Here is a 23,761-nt window from a genome sequence, read left to right as displayed (position 1 = left end):
CTTGAGACTCTGTCCTCTTGTTCTGTCACTGCCTGGGAGAAGAGACCAACCCCCACGTGGCTACAACCTCCCTTCAGGTAGTTGTAGACAAGAATGAGGTCTGCCCTGAGCCTCCTCTTCTCCAGGCTAAACACCCCCAGCTCCCTCAGCCTCTCCTCACAGGGCTGTGCTCCAGACCCCTCCCCAGCTTCGTTGCCCTTCTCTGGACACCTTCCAGTACCTCAACATCTCTCTTGAATTGAGGAGCCCAGAACTGGACACAGGACTCAAGGTGTGGCCTGACCAATGCTGAGTACAGGGGAAGAATAACCTCCCTTGTCCTGCTGGCTACACTATTCCTGATCCAGGCCAGGATGCCATTGGCTCTCTGGCCACCTGGGCACACTGCTGGCTCATGGTCAGCAGCTGTTGACCACTACCCCCAGGTCCCTTTCTGTCTGGCTCTGTCCCCAGCCTGTAGCACTGCTTGGGGTTGTTGTGGCTTTCCCCTATCTGCCTTGGTCCAGCTGCAAGGCCTAGGTGTAGCTGTTGCCTGTTACGAGAGGCTCTTCAGCTGCTATTCTGGCAGCATTTGGCTCTTGTCTCTTTCATGGTAAGAACAAGGCAAATTTAAACCACCTGGGACAGTTCAAATACTGTAAAAGGACAATTAATGCCCTTTGGTAACTGAGACACCTGATAACTTAACCTAGAGGATGGGGCACATCCCAACATGGCCAGGGGCACACACAGTTCACAGCTGTGTTACAGGGTTAATTACACATGGCACATGCTTAGCTTAACCATCTGGACCCCAGGAAGTGTCCAGGTTTGCACACTCACAGGTGCTTAGAAGGTTAATCACACATGCTACAATTTTGCCTGGACCATCTGGACCCCAGGAAGTGTCCAGGTTTGCACATTCCCAGGTGCTTAGCCTTTGTCTGGGTTAGGGCATGGTTTGGGGTTTGACCCTTCAGGACACTCACAAAGCCTCCAGAAGCCTAAAATATGTGCAAATAGTGCTAGAGGCAGTGCTAGGGGCACCAGCTGATAGAGTATGGAGAAAATCTCTCTGGTATGAGTGGAAAAAAGAGTAACTGTATGTGTAGATATGCCCAGAGAGAACACAGCCAACCACCACAAGCAGCACATTATTTAAGCAGAGAGAAGATTTATCAAAAGTATCATTTGCCACCAGCCCTACAAAGAATTCTGAAGGGAAATATGCATCAAATGGCATTCTGCTCCACACTGATCATCCACTTAGGATTTCATTTGATGAATTTTTCTCTCACTAACAGCTCCTTCCATTCCATTTTCTCTTGCAGTACAATGATTATGTTCATTTTATTGAACCCTGTTTTAAGGGTATCCTGGTCCAAGCAGACAGAGATAACAGAGAGGTGAGTACCAGGCTCCCATGGGTGTTGTTCAGGTTGCTGCCTGTAAGAAGGACATAAGGAGTACATTGGGGTTAAGATGCTCTGGCATGAAAATCAGGGACAAGAAACAAGCAGCTCCCAGAAGCATGTGGGTTCACAGGATCAGAAGATCAGAGGATGTTAGGGATAGGAAGGGACCTCTGGAGAGCTTCCAGTCCAACCCCCTGCCAGAGCAGGACTATAGAATCCAGCACAGGTCACACAGGAACACATCCAGACAGGGAAGGAAAGGCTCCAGAGAAGGAGACTCCTCAACCTCTCTGGGCAGCCTGTTCCAGTGCTCTGGGACCCTCACAGTCAAGAAGTTCTTCCTCATGTTGAGGTGGAACCTCCTGCACTGGTTTATATCCATTGCCCCTTGTCCTGTCACAGGGTGCAACTGAGCAGAGCCTGTCCTTTTCCTCTTGACCCCTAGCCCTCAGATATTGATAGACATTGATCAGATCCCCTCTCAGTCTTCTCCTCTCCAGACTAAACAGCCCCAGGGCTCTCAGCCTCTCCTCCCCAGGCAGTGCTCCAGTCCCTTCAGCATCCTTGTAGCCCTCCCTTGGACTCTCTGCAGCAGATCCCTGTCCCTCTTGAGCTGGGGAGCCCAGACCCGGATGCAATATTCTAGTTGTCATTTCAGAAGCAAGCAGTAGGTCAGGGGTGTGTGCTGGTTCTGTGGTTCACCTCTGCTTACACCCAGCTGCTGTACATGTGGTTGCCTGGCTGGCTAAACAGCAGCCACCAGCTTCCTCGGGTCACTGCAGACTGCACCACCACTGCCAGCCTGTGGGCAGACCTGGCCAAGGCTGCTAGGGAAAAAGAGCTTGCCGAGGGCATAGGTTCTGTGTCTTTAACCCCCCCACATTCTCATCCCACAGAAAGGAGAAGAATCAGGGGGTTTATGGGGTGAGTGCACCAGACTGAGGAGAATGCATCCTCAGTCTGGCCTGATCCTTTGCCAGGCTGGACTCCCAGAAAGCTTTGTCTAAGAGGTTTTCCTGCACTGACCTAGGAGGGCCTAGCAGTCCCAAGGCTATAAGCCTGCACCCAGCTGCTCCATTGCCCTCTGGCCTGACTTGTACTTTCACCTCTTGTTACTGTTGTTGGGGTTATTTGATTTCCTTTTCCTCTTTATATTAATAGCACAGAGGTGGCACATCCTCCATGTGCCCAACAACCACATTTCTCTCCAAATTTCTTTCCCAGCTTAGCTCTGGGTCACAGAGGATGTCTCCAGAGGGTGATGACGTCTCCCACAGTGTTTCCCAAAGGATCCCCAAGCCCTTTGGATGCTCTCTTGCAGAGAGCACTCCCTCTGGCTTACTTACAACCAGATCAACACCTCTTAAGTAACAGACAAGCGTTCAGGTGGTTTGTTTTGTTCCCAATCTTGTGGCCCTTGCAGGCACAGGAATGTTGTGAGTTTTTTCCCCAAAAGAGTGGCTAAGGGAAAGTCCAACTTCTAATAGCTATGCCCCTTGCGTGGTGTCTCATGGACTGCCACTGGTTTGCAGCCCACAGGCTGAGAATGCAGTCCTGCCCTGGCTGCATGGGCAAAGGTGCAGTGTGGTGGCACTGCCAATGGAATACCCATCTGACTGTGCCACCTCCACCCATCAGTCCTACAGTGCAGGCAGTGGTGGAGCATCAGGAACCCAATGGTACAGACTTTTCCAAGATACCGTTTCCTGTTCTGGTGGAAGGGAATACTCTGCCTGTACCTCATGGCCACCTTTTTCCTCTCTTGTCAGCATTTCAAGCAGCTGGTGGAAGAGCTGCATGCAAAAGGAGTGGGGACTGTGAACAAGGCTTTGACAGAGTCCTTCAAGATCCTGAGAGAGGTAAGAATGTTGGTGCTGATGCTTGCACTGGGCACAAGTGCCCCTACCCACCCTCATCTTATTCCCTTATGTCTAATGACAACACATCCTCACAGTGCTGCAGGGAGGAGTTGGTATGATCACAGGACCACAGGATGTCAGGAGTTAGAAGGGACCTCTGGAGATCTTCCAGTCCAACCCTCCTGCCAGAGCAGGTCCAGAGAATCCAGCACAGGCCACACAGGAACACATCCAGATGGGTCTTGAAAGTCTCCAGAGACTCCACAACCTCTCTGGGCAGCCTGCTCCAGTGCTCTGTGACCCTCACAGGAAAAGAAGTTCCTCCTCATGTTGAGGTGGAACCTCCTGTGCTGTAGCTGACATCCATTGCCCCTTGTCCTATCACAGGGTGCAACTGAGCAGAGCCTGTCCCCTCCCTCCTGACCCTCAGCCCTCAGATATTTATAAACATTTATTAAATCCCCTCTCAGTCTTCTCTTCTCCAGACTAAAAGAGCTTATCTCATGGACCCCAAAACTGCAACAGGCAGTGTGCAGATGTGACCCAGCTCTGGGGGAAGGTGTTGGTTTGTGCATGATGCCCTGAGGTATAATGCCCAGAAGCCATCAAGGCTGTGGGCTCATGAATATTTCCATAATGAGCCCCAAACTGGGCATTGCCCAGGCACCTTGGTTATAAATGGTGGCAATAAAATACAACTGCTCAGCTGAAGGCAACAGTCCTGGCCATAAGTGATGTTATTACTGAACCTTGGTAAGGAGATGATGATGAAGACAAGAAAGATTATTCTGAGGCTTCAGATTTATTTCAGTGTCACTCTGCTGAGTATCATTGCCTGGGGAAGAAATCAGGAGAATTAATCAATCTGCTCCTGTCTTGTGATGAGAGTCACAAAAGATTCATTGTCTCATGCAAACAGTTTGGCCTTCAGTAGCCTGAAGGTAAACATACAACTTAAGTCTGTTTCTTGAAGAATGGCAGCAAAAAAAAAAGGACCAGGAACCAGCTGGACACCCCCACCTGCTCATGGCACTGTCTCTAGTGAGGCTGTGCTGAAGATGCCTTTGGTGCTGGTGGCCACAATGATGGCACTGATCACAGTATCACAGTACAGTAGAGGTTGGAAGGGACCTCCAGAGGTCATCCAGTCCAATCCCCTGCCAAAGCAGCATCACCCAGGGTGATCTGCCCAGGAATGCAACCAGGTGGGGTTGGAAAGTCTCCAGAGGAGACTCCACAACCTCTCTGGGCAGCCTGCTCCAGGGCTCTGTCACCCTCACACCAAAGAAGTTTCTCCTCATGTTGAGCTGAGACCTTCTGTGTTCAAGTTTGTCTCCATTGGTCCTTGTCTTATCACTGTGCACCACCCAAAAGAGCCTGACCCCCTCCATTTGACACCCACCCCTCAGTTATTGATAGACATTGATCAGATCCCCTCTCAGCCTTCTCTTCTCCAGACTAAACAGCCCCAGGGCTCTCAGTCTCTCTTCACAGGGGAGATGCTCAAGTCCCCTCATCATTCTCGTGGCTCTCTGTTGGAATCTTTCCAGCAGTTCTCTGTCTCTCTTGAACTGGGGAGCCCCAAACTGGACACAGGATTGCAGCTGTGGTCTCATCAGGGCAGAGCAGAGAGGGAGAAGGACCTCTCTAGCCCTGCTGGCCACACTTTCCTTGATGTACCTCAGTGATGTTAAAAGTAGAGGATCTGACACTCTAGGAAGGCTGCTCCTAATTTATGCCAACGTGAACAGATTTGAACCTGGGGATGGTGGTGGCTAAGCTGGCTTGGGAGAAGCACAGTGGTTTTAATGGCAACCTAAGAGTGTGGTGGAGCTTTGGTGTTGCAATAACAGGCTGGCAGCACTCCTAGTAGTAATGGTTCAACACCTTTGGAAGAAGGTAGTTACTGAGATGACCAGGGAATAAGTAATGATATATACCTAGAACAATGACATGGACTAGATGCCTGCTAAATTTATATACCTCTGTCCTTGCATTTTATGACAAAATTATCTTTAAAATCAAAGATCCAAAGATGTGTGTTTATATATTCTCATTCATACATTTTTTTTTCCACCAGAAGAAAAATGATTTCTTAACACCCAGTGCAGCACTGGTTGTATGCAGTGACAAAAGAGTAAAGAAGCTAAATACAGTGCAACTGCAGACTCCCTCAACCAGCACAGCTTTGAAGGTCTCAGTGAAGAATAATGGAGCACAACCCTAAAAAAGCCTGCTTGCAGCGGCTGAGATAGCAGCTGATCACACCAGGCACAGACACCAAAACTGCTCTGGTTCCATTACTGATGAGGTCTCACACCTCCTTTCTGGCAAGCATGGCTCACTCACTAAATCAGGCAAGCCTCCAGGAGGCAGGACCTTTATGAAACCCTCCACACTTTGAGCCAGGCATGCCCATGGCAAACAGAAGGTACATGCTGGAACAGCTGCAACAGCAAAAACTTTCCTTCTCTCACATAAGGGGATCAAAAATTCCTCCAGAGGGTGATGTCCATGCAGCCCAGTGAACTAACATAATAAAGAAGAAACTCTTTGGCAGGTATTAAAAACATCTTTCCTATTTGGCATCCAAAATGCAGTCAACAGTTGAAGTGCTCATCACTTATCTTGATCCTTGCTGATTCTCCCTTGGCTAATGAGATAAAAAACTCCCTGAGATTACTCTTGGTACAGCAGCAGTGGTGATAAAACTGATGTTATTCATGCACAAGGTGAGGTGCTGCTTCCCTCCTGCCTGTTGTTACCATCACAGAATGGTCTGGGTTGGAGAGGACCTCCAAAGCTCATCCAGTCCAACCCCCTCTGCAGTCAGCAGAGACATCCCCAACTAGATCAGGTTGCCCAGAAGCCTCTTGAACTTCACTTTGAATATCTCCAGGGATGGGGCCTCAATCACCTCCCTGGGCAACCTCTTCCAGTGTTCCACCACCCTCATGGAGCAGAACTTATTCCTAACATCCAATCTCAATCTGCTCTGCTCTAGTTTGAAGCCATTGTCCCTGGTCCTGTCCCTGCAGGCCTTTGCAAACAGTCTCTCTGCAGCCTTCTCGTAGCCCCCTTCAGGTACTGGAAGGTTGCTATTAGGTCTCCCTGGAGCCTTCTCTTCTCCAGGCTGAACACCCCCAGCTCCCTCAGCCTGTCCTGTAGCAGAGCTGCTCCAACCCCTGATCATTTTCATGGCCTCCTCTGGACCCGCTCCATCAGGTCCATGTCCTTCATCTCAGACCTGGGGAGAAAGCAACAGAGGCATTTGAGCCTCTTTCCATTGAGCATCTGCACATGAGGGAAGGTGGCTGTTGTCTCAGTGACTGCTGCTGTAATGCTTCTCTGCAGCTTACACTGCTGTCCATGGAACAGGAGTTCAGAAACAGTAACTTGTCAAAAAGAGGTGTGAGACAGGGCTATAAATCTCTCCCACACAGCTTTCCTTTCCCACTAACACTGCCTGCAGCTTTCTTGCAGTGTATCATTCAGTGTAGCATGGACCACCATTGCCTCCTCTTTAGCACAATGGGACCTCAGTCCAAAGTCACTGCAGCCTTCTGCTGGGACCCTTGTTCACAGGCAGCTGTATGTTCAGCAGAAGGCCTGCAGGACCTCCTGCAAGCCATTTTGCAGCTTCATCTCAGGATTTCTGTCTGCCTGGTGACATTCAGAAGGGACAGAGATTGTCTCAGTGCACATGCAGCAGTGACAGGGGCACATACACATGAATGGAAGTGTAGAAACAGACCTGTTGTCCCCTTCCCCAGACTGTAGCTTCCCTGATGTGCCTTAATAGTACCAGCAGGAGGACCTGGGGATCTGCAAGAACAGAACCACAGAAACATTCAGGTTGGAAAAGCCCCTCAGGATCACCAAGTCCAACCCAGAACCCTACTCTACAAGGCTCACCCCTAAACCATAGCCCCAGGCACCACATCCAAAACACCTTTAGACACATCCAGGCTTGGGGACTCCACCACCTCCCTGGGCAGCACATTCCAATGCCTGACCACTCTTGCTGGGAAAAAAATTCTTCCTACTGTCCAGTCTAACCCTGCCCTGCTGCAGCTTGAGGCCATTCCCTCTTGTTCTGTCACTAATTCCCTGTGAGAAGAGACCAGCACCAACCTCTCCACAGCCTCCTTTCAGGCAGCTGCAGAGAGCCAGGAGGTCTACCCTCAGCCTCCTCTTTTTCAAACTAAGTAGCACAGCTTAAGGCAAAACCACCTGCTGAGTGCTCATATCCTTTTAGGACTCTGAAATCTCCTCTTAGAGCCTCGTAGATCTGTATTAGTGACAAGGGAGGAAAAGTGTTTTCATCAGTGAGCCCTGAAACAAATCTGTGCTGCTGTAATCCTAGAGGTGGAAAAAAAGGGAACCTTGGAGGGATTTGCCACCTCCTTCCCACCAGACAAGCTTGCAGTCATAGGTGTCCCTCACAGAGCATCCTGTTATTGTTCACAAGAGCACAGGCAAGAGAATGAGAATGAAAATTGCTACCTCTCCCTGCTGAAAGCAGCTTTGCTGATTACAACAGACAAGCAGCAATAATATCTGTAATGAAAGGGACTGCAACATTTCCCTGGTAATTTTCCTCATCCCAATTGCTCATAGAATTAATAGCCCAGCAGAGACCTACTCAGTGAGGTATGAGAAGCAGAGAGGGGTTGAAGAGCAGGCTCTCTCACCACCACCATTATGTTCTGAGGTGAACAGAGCCTATTTTAATCCATGACACAATTTGCACCACGGTTTGAGGAGCACAGTTAGCCAGAGCCTCCCCTGCCCCTCTCTCTCCCATGCTCAATAAGCCACCTCAGCTCTCTGTTTCAATTTAGCCACACACCAAGTGGTTTGCAATAAAACATGCATCCCAGGGAAACCATGGTCTTAACCACACACAAAGTGCTTTGGAATTATAGAATCATGGAATCCTTGGGGTTGGAAGGGACCTCAAGGATCATCCAGTTCCAACCCCCCTGCCATGGCCAGGGACACCTCACACTACAGCAGGTTGCTCACAGCCACATCCAGCCTGGCTGCAAAAACCTCCAGGGATGAGGCTTCCACCACCTCCCTGGACAACCTGTTCCAGTGTCTCACCATCCTCATGGGGAAGAATTTCTTCCTAACATCCAATCTGAATCTACACATTTCTAGTTTTGCTCCATTCCCCCCAGTCCTATCACTCCCTGACACCCTAAAAAGTCCCTCCCCAGCTTTCTTGTAGCCCCCTTCAGAAACTGGAAGGCCACAAGAAGATCTCCTTGGATCCTTCTCTTTTCCAGACTGAACAACCCCAACTCTCTCAGCCTGTCCTCATAGGAGAGCAGCTCCAGCCCTCTGATCATTCTCAGGCATCGAGTGCTGCCTTTTGAGCTTCCTTCTTGTTCATTAGGCTTTAGTCTATCTCACTGCTCTCTCCTCTGTTTCAAGGAGCTTGCCCTCTTGCCCTTTTCCCATAGGGTTCATACCCCTTCGTTCTGACTGCTGCTCTGCTCTTGGCTGTTTCCAGGCTGCCTGACACTCCATCCTCCCAGCAGGGTGGAAGTGCCCCAGCTGAGAGCTATCAAGTGCTAAGCATAGCAGAATAATTACCTTCCATGTTTTACACACCACAGTCCTCTGAACACAAGCTAAGACAATGGCTGTGTTTCCTCAGACACTGTCGTGTTAATTCTCTTCTCCCAGGCAACCAGCAACAGAATAAGAGGACACAGTCTCAAGCTGTGCAGGGGGAAGTTTAGGCTTGAGTTTAGAAAGAAGTTCTTCCCAGAAAGCCAGATTGGCCATTGGGATGGGCTGCCCAGGGAGGTGGTGGGGTCGATGTCCCTGGAGGTGTTTAAGACAAGCCTGGATGAGGCATTTAGTGCCGTGGTCTGGTTGATTAGTTAGGGTTGGGTGATCAGCGGGACTTGATGATCTTGAAGGTCTCTTCCAACCTGATTGATTCTGTGATTCCTAGCCAGCTGATCTGCCTCTGCAGTATTCCTTACCAAGCAGCCTCCAGCCTCCTCTTTGGTATTTGAGCCTCTGCCTATCCTTTCCAGTGTGCATCAGTTGTAAAGATAGATATGGCTACAGGAATGCCCAATACAGACATGTGCAAGCACCCCTGATCCTAAGGGAGTCATGCATACATGTGTTAGGGGTGCACATACAGGCATGTACAAGCACCCCTCATCCTAAGAAAGTCAGATATAGATATAGATATAGATAGTCATGAATTTCTTGAGTATGCATCTTTTAGGATTAGATAATACAAAAATCTGTGACTGCTATGTGTCTTCCTTTCTGAGAATCACAGAATGGTCTGGGTTGGAAGGGACCTCCAGTAGTCCTCCAGTCCGACTTCCCTGCAGTCAGCAGGGACATCCTCAACTAGATTAGGTTGCCCACAGCCCTCTTGAGGTGGTGGAAGCCTCACCCCTTGAGGTTTTTGCAGCCAGGCTGGATGTGGCTCTGGGCAGCCTGCTGTAGTGTGAGGTGTCCCTGCCCATGGCAGGGGGGTTGGAACTGGATGATCCGTAAGGTCCCTTCCAAGCCTGACCATTCTGTGATTTCATTGTAACACACTTTTTTTGTGTTGAATCATTCTTCATCCTTTGGGATCACCTACAGTCCCAGACAGGTCTCAGTTCATGAAGGAAGTAGTTCAGCAATACTTTCTGCAGTTCTGTGCTAAGCACAGACTGTTCAAATGCTTTCAATTAACTTCTCTTTAATCCTGCCACTTTGTGACCCTGGCTATTATTAATTATTTCTTTCCTTTGTCTTTTTATCCCTTCAGTGTGTACACAGCCATTACAATATCACCCTTTTGATGATGAACTGTGGAAGCCTGACCATTCCCCTCTGCTTTTTCATCATCTTTTGACTCCATTTACATTTATAAATCTTTTCTCAGTCCCATTCACATTTTTATCAACCAGGCTATGCAACGCTCAGGGTTTCCTGTTCAGCAGTTTATGCTATTTTGCTTAACACCATCCCTTGTTTCTTTGTCCCTGGTCTTCTGTTTCCCTCTTCTAATTTTCTACCCATGAGACCCTTTCACTAAGGTTGAATTTACAGCAATTCTGGAGGCAGTTCTACACAAGAATGGGGCAGGAGAAGGTGGAAAAGGGCTTCACCAATAGTGAAGCCAGATGTGTATTTAATAACTCATAAATAATAACCAGGATAAGAACCAAAGAGCTGCTGCTATAGAATCCTTAAGTATCTTTAGGAAGTATCCTAGCAAATCATCTAATAGAATGCATCTTCTTTCTCTAGCTTTAAACACAAAAGTCCATGTTACTTGCATATTAGTAAATTGAGTTCCAAACCAGTACAATAACCTGAAGGGAAACCTGACCACAGCTCTTAGTTAGTTGTAAAACCTTAATTCGTGTGGTGCAAAGCCTCAAATTCTATCAGATAAATATCATTGGAAGTGGCTTCCAAGGTAGCTCCTGGGTTTGAATGAATTAATAGATGAAGGCTACTAAAGCTTTTCCAATAGATATGTTGCACAAAAGACACACCTCACTTTTAACTAATTGTAGCATAAGTAGGTGAAGTTGAGGAAGTTGTGGGGCTTCAGTGTTGGCTCTCAAACTAAGACTGATGAGTGGACAGAGTGGCTGGAAAGCAGCCAGGCAGAGAGGGACCTGGGGGTAGTGGTGGACAGCCTCTGAACATGAGCCAGCAGTGTGCCCAGGTGGCCAAGAAGGCCAATGGCATCCTGGCCTGCATCAGGAATAGTGTGGCCAGCAGGAGCAGGGAAGTCTTTCTGCCCTGTGCTCAGCACTGGTCAGGCCCCACCTAGAGTGCTGTGTCCAGTTCTGGGCTCCTCCATTCAAAAAAGATGTTGAGATGCTGGAACATATCCAGAGAAGGTCACCAAGGCTGGAGAGGGGTCTGGAGCACAGCCCTGTGAGGAGAGGCTGAGGGAGCTGGGGGTGTTTAGCCTGGAGAAGAGGAGGCTCAGGGGAGACCTCATTGCTGTCTACAACTACCTGAAGGGAGGTTGTAGGCAGGTGGGGGTTGGTCTCTTCCAGGTAAGCAGTGACAGAAGGAGGTGACACAGTCTCAAGCTGTGCCAGGTGAAGTTTGAACTGGGTGTGAGAAAGAAATTCTTCACAGAAAGTGATTGGCCTTTGGAATGTGCTGCCCAGGGGAGATGGTGGAGTCACAATTCCTGGAAGTGTTTAAAAAGAGACTGGATGAGGATTCAGTGCCATGGTTTAGTTGATTAGATGGTGTTGGGTGAGAAGTTGGACTGGATGACCTCAGAGGTCTTTTCCAACCTTGTTGATTCTGTGATCCTGTGAAGAGTGAACATCTTTCACAAGCATGAGCTGGATGAAATTGAGTTAGACAATGGTTGGATTCTATGATCTGAAAGTTCTTTTCCAACCACAATGACTCCGTGATGCTAATCAGCAAGTGTGCCTGCACATCTCTGAGTTCCAGCACTGATGTTCCCATTGCTTCAGTAGTAACTCTGTGCCAGGCTCTGACTGCAAAGTAAACAGCAGTGAGCAAAGAAGGGAGTGCAGGAGACTTTGACCCTGCATTAATTAGGTCATCCTGTTAGTCCTGGCAGTGTAATCATGTGCGTGAGAACACATCAGTCTGTACCTCACTCACTGACTGCAGCTCCAGCCTGCATCTCTTGTGGACATCTTGTACTTCACCTCTCCTTCTTTCACTCTCCTGAGACTTCAGTCAGAGCAGGGAATAATGCTCAGAGCTTGTTGTGAATACTCTCAGATCGTTTGCTACAGCTGCAGCCAGCCACAAAAGGACATAAAAATTAGGAATTACCTCTTGTTCATTTGTTTTCTGAATCTGCCTTTTTAGTCTTTATTTCTATGACACTGCTGGTCTCATTTTCCCTGTTGAAATTAGCATCTACTCCTGTGCTTAGGAGACTGCTGGTCCTGATACAGCATCTGATTTCTCAGGATCTCAGCATTATGAGGTCTGAAGTAAGCTGCATTAAGAGATGCCTTAAGTAGTTTGATGAAATGGTGGCTGAGCTTAATTTAGTGTTAATTTAATAACTGTCTAAATTAAACATGCAGGTTTCAAGATGCTTTCGTAACGACAAGGTTCACAGTCCTGGGGGCTGATTCTCATCTGAGAGCATCTCTCACACCATCATAACCTGTGCCTACCTAACAGCAGCCATTCTCTCTGCTAGTCTACAGGCAGCTGATCTCCCTCACTGTGCTCACTTGAGACTCCTTCTGTTTTTCCTGCCTGATGGTCTGCAGCAGAACCCCACGTGGCTGTCAACTCTTTTCCTTTTCATTTGCACCTCAGAGCATCCTGTTCTTGTTCCTATTGTGCACCTTTCCCCTGAGGCTGCTGGTTGAGCAGGGGACATGTGCTCAGACCCCTGCTGGAGCTCCAGTCACTCTGTGGTGGGCACCAGTGGGGTTTTGTTCCCATGGTACAAGCTGTAGAAGCTTTCTGAACCACTGGAAATGTCAGACCTTGGGAACTCTGTAGAGAATCACAGAGTCACAGAATCACAGAATGTTAGGGGCTGAAAGAGACCTCGAAAGCTCATCCAGTCCAACCCCCCTGCCAGAGCAGGAGCACCTAGAGCAGATCACACAGGAACACAGCCAGGTAGGTTTGGAATATCTCCAGAGAGGGAGACTCCACAGCCCCCTGGGCAGTCTGTTCCAGGGTTCTGTCACCCTCACAAGGGAAAAATGTTTCCTTCTGTTTCCATGGAACTTCCTCTGCCTCAGCTTCCACCACTGCCCCTTGTGCTGTCATTGGGCATCACCCAGCAGAGCCTGGCTCCAGCCTCTGGGCACTCACCCTGCACATCTTTATCAACAGGAATGAGGTCTCCCTTCAGGTTTCCTCTTCTCCAAGCTACAGAGCCCTCAGCTCCCTCAGGCTCTCCTCATAAGGAAGATGTTCATCATCTTTGTGGCTCTGTGCTGGACTCTTTTAAGCAATTCGCTGAGGTCCTTCTTGAACTGAGGGGCCCAGAACTGGACACAATATTCCAGATGTTGCCTCAGCAGGGCAGAGTAGAGGGGGAGGAGAATCTTTCTTGACCTACTAACCACAGTCCTTATAATCCACCCCAGGATGGCCTTGGCCTTGCTGATACGACCACAGCAGCAGAGGTACTATCCGTCTCCCTGCTCAGTGTGGTGCTCTGGTGATGAGAAAGAGAAGCACACCCAAGCACTTCCTCCTCAGTCAGTAACTCACACAGATGTTTTGCCTGAGAATAGCTAACACTATGCTCTCCAGCTTAAAATTCCTGTGGGTGACCTTAGTCTTCCATATGCTCTCCATCTTCTGCCATTGCCTCTCATTAATCTTTTGGGCAGAATTGTCACATCTTCCCCGTTCCCTAATTTTTTACTCTGCAGCAGTCTCTGTGTTCTCCTTTGTGAATTAGGCTTCTCCTTGCTCAGAGCATAGAAGTGGTGAGGTGCTGAGCAGTGAGAAGAGCCATTCTGCCCCAGCCAGGAGCCTCACTACAGCAGCTGCTCATGTTTCTGCCTTGCCACCACCTGCCACTTCCTCTGGTGACTGCCAGTCACAGAATCACAGAATCACAGAATCAATCAGATTGGAAAAGACCTCAGATCAGCAAGTGCAACCTATTACCTAACACCTCCTGACAACTAAACCATGGCTTCAAGTGCCACATCCAAGCTTTCTTTGAACACCTCCAGGGATGGTGACTCCACCACCTCCCTGGGCAGCACATTCCAAGGCCAATTACTCTTTCTGTGAAGAACTTTCTCCTCACCTCCAGCCTAAACTTCCCCTGGCACAGCTTGAGACTGTGTCCTCTCCTTTTGTCACTGGTTGCCTGGGAGAAGAGACCAACCCCCACCTGGCTACAACCTCCCTTCAGGTAGTTGTAGAGAGCAAAAAGGTCTCCCCTGAGCCTCCTCTTCTCCAGACTAGACAACCCCAGCTCCCTCAGACTCTCCTCATAGGGCTTGTGTTTGAAACCTCTCACCAGCCTTCAAGATCTGTGCTGGTGCTGCATAAGCCACTCAGTTCTCCTGTGCTGTTGTACCAGAGGGCAGGAGAGGCAAAGGCCTGTGTCCACAGGAGCACTGAGTGAGCAGCATCTGAAGGCTGGCTGACACAGCCAGGGGCTGGCTTGCTTTTAAGAGCCCATCTGTTCAGCACTTCACATGTCCTGGGGAGCACATCACCATTGCTACCAGAGTCCCAGCACACTAACACCTACCTGAAATATCACTGATACACAGATAACAGATCGTAGGCACACAGGATGTTAGGGGTTGGAAGGGAGATCTCAAGTCCAACCCCCTGCCAGAGTAAGACCATAGAATCCAGCACAGGTCACACAGGAACACATCCAGACAGGGCTGGAAAGGCTCCAGAGAGGGAGACTCCACAACCTCTCTGGGCAGCCTGTTCCAATGCTCTGGGACACTTCCAGTCAAGAAGTTCCTCCTCATGTTGAGGTGGAACCTCCTGTGCTGTAGTTGACATCCATGTCTTATCCCAGGGCACAACTGAGCACAGCCTGCCTGTCCCCTCCCTCTTGACACTCAGCCCTCAGATACTTGTAAACATTCATTAAATCCCCTCTCAGTCTTCTCCATAAGATCACCTGGCATTACACAGTGAGGCCTTTCTATCTGGCACATTTGAAACCTATCTCAGCTCTGATGGCAGCAGCCTTCCCTTTTCCTGTGCTCCTGCCTTTCTCTGCTGATTGACGGATTCATCCTGACATAATGATCCCAATTTTCCCCTCTCCTCTCACATTTTCAGCCATAAACAGTGACAGTTACGGCTATTGCAGGGTTTATGGTCAGCCTGTAGCTGCTTTGCATAAATGAATGTGACTCTGCAAGATGTGAGGCAGCAGAGAATCAGAGAATGGTCTGGGTTGGAAGGGACCTCCAAAGCTCATCCAGTCCAACCCCCTCTGCAATCAGCAGGGACATCCCCAACTAGATCAGGTTGCCCAGAGCCCTGTCCAGCCTCACCTTGAAGATCTCCAGGGATGGGGCCTCAACCACCTCCTTGGGCAACCTGCTCCGGTGTTCCACCACCCTCATGGTGCAGAATTTGTTCCTAACATCCAATCTAAATCTGCTCTGCTCTAATCTGCAGCCACTGTCCCTTGTCCTGTCCCTGCAGGCCTTTGCAAACAGTCTCTCTCCATCCTTCTTGCAGCTCCCTTCATGTACTGGAAGGTTGCTATTAGGTCTGCCTGGAGCCTTCTCTTCTCCAGGCTGAACACCCCCAGCTCCCTCCACCTGTCCTTGTAGCAGAGCTGCTTCAACCCCCTGAGCATTTTCATGGCCCTCCTCTGGTCCCACTCCCTCACCTCCTTTCTCCACAACCCTTCTTTTCTGCTGATTATTTTACTTCGATAAAGCTTCCTGTGTCCGTGTGTGCTCGGCAGGGCTGCAGGAGTATCAGTCGATGCATGCAGCATTCAAACACAGTCCTCACGGAAGCAGAGCCATCGCTGAGCACGGTGTGAGGTTTGCCAGGGCGAGTGCGGATCTGGCGCAGCACGGCTGGAGGTGCTGTGATGCCCAGGGGAGGGCTTGAGGAACTGACCACTGTTCTTCCTCTCCGCAGTTCAGGGAGGCCGGGCAAGGTGGGCTGTGCAACCAGGCGATCATGCTGATCACAGACGGAGCAGTGGAGGATTACGAAGCTGTGTTCGAGAAGTACAACTGGCCAGACCGCAAGGTTTGTCTGGGCTCCCAGAAGTGGAAAGGGTGAGGAGAGGCAGAGAGCATACAGACAGGGCTTGGAAGGGACCGGTGAAGATCATCTAGTCCAGCCCTAGTTGGACCTCTAGTCTAGACCTCAGAAAGGCCTTTGACACCCTCTCCCATGACATCCTAGTGAGCAAGCTCAGGAGGTGTGGGATGAAAGAGCAGGTGGATTAGGAACTGGTTACAAGATAGAGTTCAAAGAGTGGTAATCAGTGGTGCCAGGTCCAGTGGAGTCCCCCAGGGATCAGTGCTGGGTCCAGTCCTGTTCAACATCTTTATCAATGCCATTGATGAGGGGACAGACAGACAGACAGACAGAGTCTGTTCAGCAAGTTTGCTGATGACACCAAACTGGGAGGCTTGGCTGAGACACTTGAAGGCCGTGTGGCCATTCAGTGAGACTTGGACAGACTGAGAGCTGGGCAGAGAGGAACCAAATGAGGTTCAACAAGGAGAAGTACAGAGTCCTGCACCTGGGAAGGAAGAATAAACTGCAGCAGGACAGGTTGGGAGGTGATCTGCTGAAGAGCAGCCCTGTGGAGAAGGACCTGGGAGTGCTGGTGGACAACAAGTTCTGCATGGGACAGCAATGTGCCCTGGTGGCCAAGGAGGCCAATGGGATCCTGGGGGGGCATTCAGAGGAGTGTGTCCAGCAGATCCAGGGAGGTTCTCCTCCTCCTCTACTCTGCCCTGCTGAGACCTCATCTTTAGTACATTCAGTTTTGGACTCCCCAGTTAAGGAGGGACAAGGATCTGCTGGAGAGAGTCCAGCAGAGAGCTATGAGGGGAATGGAGCACTGCCTGGTGAGACTTGGGGCTGTTTAGTCTGGAGAGGAGAAGACTAAGAGGGGATTTAATAAATGTTTACAAATATCTGAGGGCTGGGGGTCAGGAGGGAAGGGACAGGCTCTGCTCACTTGTGCCCTGGGATAGGACAAGGGGCAAAGGATGGAAACTGCAGCACAAGAGGTTCCATCTCAAGATGAGGAGGAACTTCTTGACTGTGAGGGTCCCAGAGCACTGGAAGAGGTTGTCCAGGGAGGTTGTGGAGTCTCCTTCTCTGGAGCCTGTCCAGCCCTGTCTGGATGTGTTCCTGTGTGACCTGTGCTGGATTCTGTGGTCCTCCTCTAGCAGGGGGGTTGGACTGGAAGATCTCCAGAGGTCCCTTCCAACCCCTAACCTCCTCTGAACCTGTGATCCCCCCTGCCAAAGCAGCCTCACCTAAGGCAGGTCACACAGGAATGTGTGAGCATGGCCCAGCTGCAGCTCTGGCCAGTCCCTGTGCTCAACTCTCCAGGACAAGAACATTCAATATTGCCAGTGCTGCTGGGGAGCCTGTGACATGTACCTGTGATGATCAGAATGCCTGAACAATGGCTATCCTTTTGGGACAGTGATAAAATAAGCTGACCTGTAAGAACAATACCTCCAATGCCTCTCCTGGAGCTTATAAGCATGCCTCCTGCAGCTAAAGCTATATGTTACCTGCTGAAATACCCTGCCTTGTTAATTGATCATGCTGGGTTTCCTGGGTTTCTTCTTCCCTCCAGTCTTTGGCTGGAAAGGCACTGCCCTGCTGCAGGGGCAATAGAAGACCCTGAGCCAGGGTCCAGGGTGCAGCTGAGCATTTGGAGCCTCTAATGCCCACAGGCATCAGCTGTAAACACAACACAAAGCAGCCAGACAGGAGCTTCCTGCAGTGCTTTGAGAGGTGGTAGGATCACAAATGGCTACCTGTAGGTCAGTGAAGGTTTTGGGTTTGTTCATACACTTTGTTTTCTAAGGGTGTGGGCAATAACAACATAGAATCACAGAATCAGTCAGGGTTGGAAGGGACCACAAGGCTCATCCAGTTCCAACCCCCCTGCCATGGGCAGGGACACCTCACACTGCATCAGGCTGGCCAGAGCCTCATCCAGCCTGGCTGCAAACACCTCCAGGGATGGGGCCTCAACCACTTCCCTGGACAACCCATTCCAGGCTCTCACCACTCTCATGGGGAACAACTTCTTCCTCATGTCCAGCCTGAATCTCCCCACTTCCATCTTTATTCCATTCCCCCCAGTCCTATCACTACCTGATAGCCTAAAAAGTCCCTCCCCAGCTTTCTTGTAGCCCCCTTCAGATACTGGAAGGCCACAAGAAGGTCACCTCAGAGCCTTCTCTTCTCCAGACTGAACAACCCCAACCCTCTCAGTCTGTCCTCACAGGAGAGGAGCTCCAGCCCTCTGATCATCCTGGTGGCCCTTCTCTGGACACCTTCCAGCATGTCCATATCCCTCTTGTAATAGGGGCTCCAGAACTGGATGCAATACTCCACGTAATGCAGGATGCAATACTCCCCCTCAGAGCTGAGCAGAGGGGGAGAATCACCTCCCTTGACCTGCTGGCCACACTTCTCTTGCTGCAGCCCAGGCTCTGCTTGGCTTTCTGGGCTGCAAGTGCTCACTGCTGGCTCCTGTTGAGCTTCTCATCCACCAGCATCCCCAAGTCCCTCTCCTCAGGGCTGCTCTCCACCCAGTCCCTGCCCAGCTGGGTTTGTGCTTGGGATTGCCTCGACCCAGCTGCAGGACCCTGCACTTGGTCTTGTTGAACCTCCTGAGGTTGGCTTGTGCCCACCTCTCCAGCCTGTCCAGGTGCCTCTGGATGGATCCCTTCCCTCCAGCCTGTCTGCTGCACCACACAACTTGGTGTCATCAGCAATCCTGCTGAGGGTGCACTCAATGCCTCTGTCCATGGCACCAACAAAGATGTTGAACAAGCCTGGTCCCAGGACTGATCCTTGAGGGACTCCACTTGTCCCTGGCCTCCACTGGGACATGGAGCCATTGACAGCCACTCTTTGGGTGCTGCCATCAAGCCAGTTCTTTACCCATCTTGTAGTCCACCTATCAAACCCATGTGTCACCAGTTTGGAGAGCAGGATGTGGTGTGGGACAGTGTGGAAGGCTTTGCTCAGGTCCAGGTCAATGACATCAGTTGCTGGCCCCTCATCTATTAATGTTGTCACCTGTTCATAGAAGGCCACCAGGTTTGTCAGGCAGGATTTGCCCATGGTAAACCCATGCTCCTGATAGGACAATGAAGGCTGAGCTGAGGTTTTGTAACACAGAAAATAACTTCTGCAAAGAATTTTACTCACACCCAGGAGTGTTTGAGACTGGTCCTGTTTGAGATAGGTTTGGCTATTACCAGCTCTTATGGTAGGCAGGGGAATGGCTCACAGCCTCTCTCACTGCCTTCCAGCCCTGTTTACTTTCAAGCCTGAGCAGAGCAGACTGTAAAGGTGGAACAGATGATGGCTCATCCTAAACCCACCTGATTTATTTGTTTACCTCCTCCTAGCTAGCAGCAATGCCCAAAGGGAGAGGAGCAGCCTACCAAGAGAGCAGAACATGGGGCTGTTAAAGTTTATTTCAGGATTGGCTCTTTTGTTGTTGGTCAAACAGAAGAGAAATGCTGAAGCTTTCTCTAAACGATTCATACAAGCAGCTCTTCCCCTGGGTAAAGGATTCTTCTGAGCTATAAACCCCTCTACATGTGGTTGCTGAGTGCCTGGCAGAGCTGCTATCATAAAATTAAACAGAGTTTGCACTTCTGGCTTGTCATTCAGATGATAATGGGTGCTGCTTGGCTTTCTGGGCTTATTGTAATTGGAAATTAGCTTCCAGCCCACAAAACACATAACAAATGGAGCAAGAGGCTCCTGTGTGAAGGCAGAGATGTTGCTGTGCACCACAAATACACATTCACATCAGTGTGCACCAGGATGTCAAACCTTGGCCTGTTGGATTTTCACAGGAGCAGAGGATGTTAGGGGCTGGAAGGGACCTTCAAAGATCATTGAGTCCAACCCTCTGCCAGAGCAGGACCATAGAATCCAGCACAGCTCACACAGGAACACATCCAGACAGGGAGGGAAAGGCTCCACAGAAAGACTCCACAGCCTCTCTGGGCAGCCTCTTCCAGTGCTCTGTGACCCTTCCAGTCAAGAAGTTCCTCCTCATGTTGAGGTGGAACCTCCTGTGCTGCAGTTTCCATCCCTTGCCCCTTGTCCTCTCCCAGGGCACAAGTGAGCAGAGGCTGTCCCTGTCCCTTCCTTCCTGATCCCCAGCCCTCAGGTATTGATAGACATTGATCAGATCCCCTCTCAGTCTTCTCCTCTCCAGACTAAACAGCCCCAGGGCTCTCAGCCTCTCCTCCCCAGGCAGTGCTCCAGTCCCTTCAGCATCCTTGTAGCCCTCCCTTGGACTCTCTCCAGCAGATCCCTGTCCCTCTTGAACTGGGGAGCCCAGAACTGGATGCAGTATTCCAGGTGTGGCCTCACTAGGGCAAAGTAGAGGGGGAGGAGAACCTCCCTGGATCTTCCAAGGCACCTTCCAGCCTAATTCATCTGTCTTTGCATTCCCAGGTCCGGGTTTTCACTTACCTCATTGGGCGAGAGGTCACTTTCGCACCCAACGTGAAGTGGATTGCCTGCAACAACAAAGGTGCTTGGAATGGTCTAAATCTGAGCAAAACAGGTCAAAGAGAACCAGTGGGTTAACCTGGCTATTGCTATTTTCCCAACACAGAAGTGAGAGAAAAGTAACACACAAAAACTGGGGACTGAGGGGAAAAAATAGTAGATAAGAATAGATTTGCTGAGCAAAATCAGATAAACATGGTACAAAATGCACAACTCCCTTAGCCTGTTGGCAAAAAAAGCATAGCACAAAGCAGCAGCAAGCAGAAGCAAGCCCAAGAAAAGCCCAAGCCAGAAAACTGCTCCCCCGTCCCTCATCCCTCCTTGATCTGCTTCCATCCCAGCAGAAAAGCCAACACCCAAAACTCCAGAATCCAGAAGCAGCAACCAGAAGGGCCATAGAAGAAGAATCACAGAACTGTCAGGGTTGGAAGGATCATCCAGTTCCAAACCCCCTGCCATGGCCAGGGACACCTCACACTACAGCAGGCTGCCCAGAGTCGCATCCAGCCTGGCCTTAAAAACCTCCAGGGATGAGGCTTCCACCACCTCCCTGGGCAACCTGTGCCAGTGTCTCACCACCCTCAAGGTGAAGAACTTCTTCCTTATGTCTAATCTAAATCTGCCCTCCTCTGCTTGGATCCATTCCCCCCAGTCCTATCACTCCCTGACACCCTCAAAAGTCCCTCCCCAGCTTTCTTGTAGCCCCCTTCAGATACTGGAAGGCCACAAGAAGGTCTCCTCAGCGCCTTCTCTTCTCCAAACTGAACAACCCCAACTCTCTCAGTCTGTCCTCGTAGCAGAGGTGCTCCAGCCCTCTCCTAGATGAGTCACCTCTGTGCATTTGGGGTCAGTTATAAAAGCCCAGCTAGCCCTGTCAGAGTCTGTAAAGGGAAAGGAAGCAAGGGATGAAGAAACCATTCCCTGTTTGGGCATCACTTGTTCCCTGTGTGCCTGGAGACTGTCAGTAGTGCTTTACTGCATCAGTATCCTGCTTAAATAGGGAAAGGATGGGGAGACTGAGGCTGGGGGCTAGGTACATCAACTCCATCAGATTCTGAAATGCATGGGTGCATATGCTGTTGAAAATGATTGACAGGCAAGAAGCCTGCAGAATGTCTGTGAGCTGGGGATGTAAACATTCATCTATGAGCACTCTGAATCACAAGTACCATTTTCAGGATTTGGTAGCTGAAACAAAACCCCTGGATTTCAGATTGCACATTCAGCCACCAGAGCAGTGACAGGGAATTCACACTGCTCTTGCTTCACCACAAAATGTGAGAAGGAATCCTTCTGAATAAGCAGAGAACACAACTACGTGCTCCTAGCACTTGGATCTTTACCTCCCAGACTTGAGCTCTGCTTCTGGTTCCATGTTTTACAGCTCTTGTAGTCCCTGTTTTTCACACTAAATCTGTTTCCACATCACAAAGCCCTTTCACATGGCAGTGCTTTCCTAGCCATAACAAAGGGTTTCCATCTATTTGACATGGTCTGTCCTACCCAAAGTACAATCCATCAGTTCCAGGTGGTGAGAAACAGGACAAAACTCGAGCATTTCGAAGTAGTTCAGCACCTAGCTCTGAGGATCTTTCATCAAACTGAAAACATTCTTTGCATTCAGTCCTTGTTGTAGTTTTGGACTGATAGGGGTCCATCTGCAGGGACAAAGCTTTGGAAATAGGTAGAAATCACAGAAATACCATTCAGGTTGGAAAAGGCCCTCAGGATCACAGAGTCCACCCAGAACCCTAAACCATAGCCCCAAGCACCACATCCAAACCACCTTTAAACACATCCAGGCTTGGGGACTCCACCAGCTCCCTGGTCAGCACATTCCACTGCCTGACCACTCTTGCTGGGAAAAAATTCTTCCTACTGTCCTGTTCAGTAGCTTGAACTTTCACCTTCTGCTTCCAAGTAGTCACCGTTCTTGGATGCAAAGAGTAAAGTGCTGGGAAAGTTCTGGAAGAGAAATTGGGAGTTTGGGCTTAATACAAAATGGAGTAGGAAAGTTCTGGAAGAGAAGTTGGGAGTTCGGGCTTGATATAAAATGGAGAAAGAAAGTTTTGGAAGAGAAGTTGGGAGTTTGGGCTTAATATAAAATGGAGCAAGAAAGCTTTGGAAGAGAAGTTGGGAGTTTGGGCTTGATATAAAATGGAGCAGGAAAGTTCTGGAAGAGAAGTTGGGAGTTCGGGCTTGATATAAAATGGAGCAGGAAAGTTCTGGAAGAGAAGTTGGGAGTTTGGGCTTAATATAAAATGGAGCAAGAAAGCTTTGGAAGAGAAGTTGGGAGTTTGGGCTTGATATAAAATGGAGCAGGAAAGTTCTGTAAGAGAAGTTGGGAGTTCGGGCTTGATATAAAATGAAGCAGGAAAGTTCTGGAAGAGAAGTTGGGAGTTTGGGCTTGATATAAAATGGAGCAGGAAAGTTCTGTAAGAGAAGTTGGGAGTTCGGGCTTGATATAAAATGAAGCAGGAAAGTTCTGGAAGAGAAGTTGGGAGTTCGGGCTTGATATAAAATGAAGCAGGAAAGTTCTGGAAGAGAAGTTGGGAGTTCGGGCTTGATATAAAATGGAGCAGGAAAGTTCTGGAAGAGAAGTTGGGAGTCCGGGCTTGATATAAAATGGAGCAGGCTAAGTGGGAAGCATGGTGGAAGGCTTTGTGTATGCTGGCTATGAGGAGCAGAGGCAGGCTGAGCAGAGGACAGTTTTGCTGCCTGTGACCCCAAGCAGCATTTGCCATCTAGTTTTGCAGCTTTAGACACACAGATGCCTGTTTAAAACCCATGAAAGTTGCATTGGCAGAGTGGCTCACACCTCTGTTTCCCCATGAAGGCTACTACACCCAGATCTCCACGCTGGCAGATGTCCAGGAGAATGTGATGGAGTACCTGCACGTGCTCAGCCGGCCCATGGTCATCAACCATGACCACGACATCATCTGGACTGAAGCCTACATGGACAGTGCGGTAAGGACCAACAGCACAGGGGTTTAGACTCCCAACAGCAGGGCCCATGGGCAGCACTGGCAAAGGTGTTAGACTCTCAGCTAGCATCTTAGGCATATAGAATCATAGAATTGTTAGGATTGGAAGGGACCTTAAGGATCATCCAGTCCCAACCCCCCTGCCATGGGCAGGGACACCTCACACCACAGCAGGTTGCTCAGAGCCACATCCAGCCTGGCTGCAAAAACCTCCAGGGATGAGGCTTCCACCACCTCCCTGGGCAACCTGTTCCATTGTCTCACAACTCTCATGGGGAAGAACTTCTTCCTAACATCC

The 23,761-nt window shown here is 49.7% G+C and overlaps 1 protein-coding gene across 1 annotated transcript in view; it reads left to right on the top strand.

Annotated features, from left to right (window-relative positions):
• The window catches only part of CACNA2D4 (calcium voltage-gated channel auxiliary subunit alpha2delta 4), a 205,158-nt gene that overhangs the window by 40,322 nt on the left and 141,075 nt on the right, over window positions 1-23,761 (top strand). Inside the window, exons 9-13 of the mRNA XM_054386414.1 lie at window positions 1,311-1,385; window positions 3,164-3,253; window positions 15,866-15,979; window positions 20,420-20,498; window positions 23,313-23,446. Coding sequence (XP_054242389.1) covers window positions 1,311-1,385; window positions 3,164-3,253; window positions 15,866-15,979; window positions 20,420-20,498; window positions 23,313-23,446 — 492 coding nt within the window. The remainder of the gene's footprint in view (window positions 1-1,310; window positions 1,386-3,163; window positions 3,254-15,865; window positions 15,980-20,419; window positions 20,499-23,312; window positions 23,447-23,761) is intronic.

Source organism: Indicator indicator, chromosome 14 (assembly GCF_027791375.1).
Source record: "Indicator indicator isolate 239-I01 chromosome 14, UM_Iind_1.1, whole genome shotgun sequence".
NCBI classification, from domain to species: domain Eukaryota; kingdom Metazoa; phylum Chordata; class Aves; order Piciformes; family Indicatoridae; genus Indicator; species Indicator indicator.
Note: the sequence above shows the minus strand (reverse complement) of the source record. Positions and strands in the feature narration are given on the sequence as shown.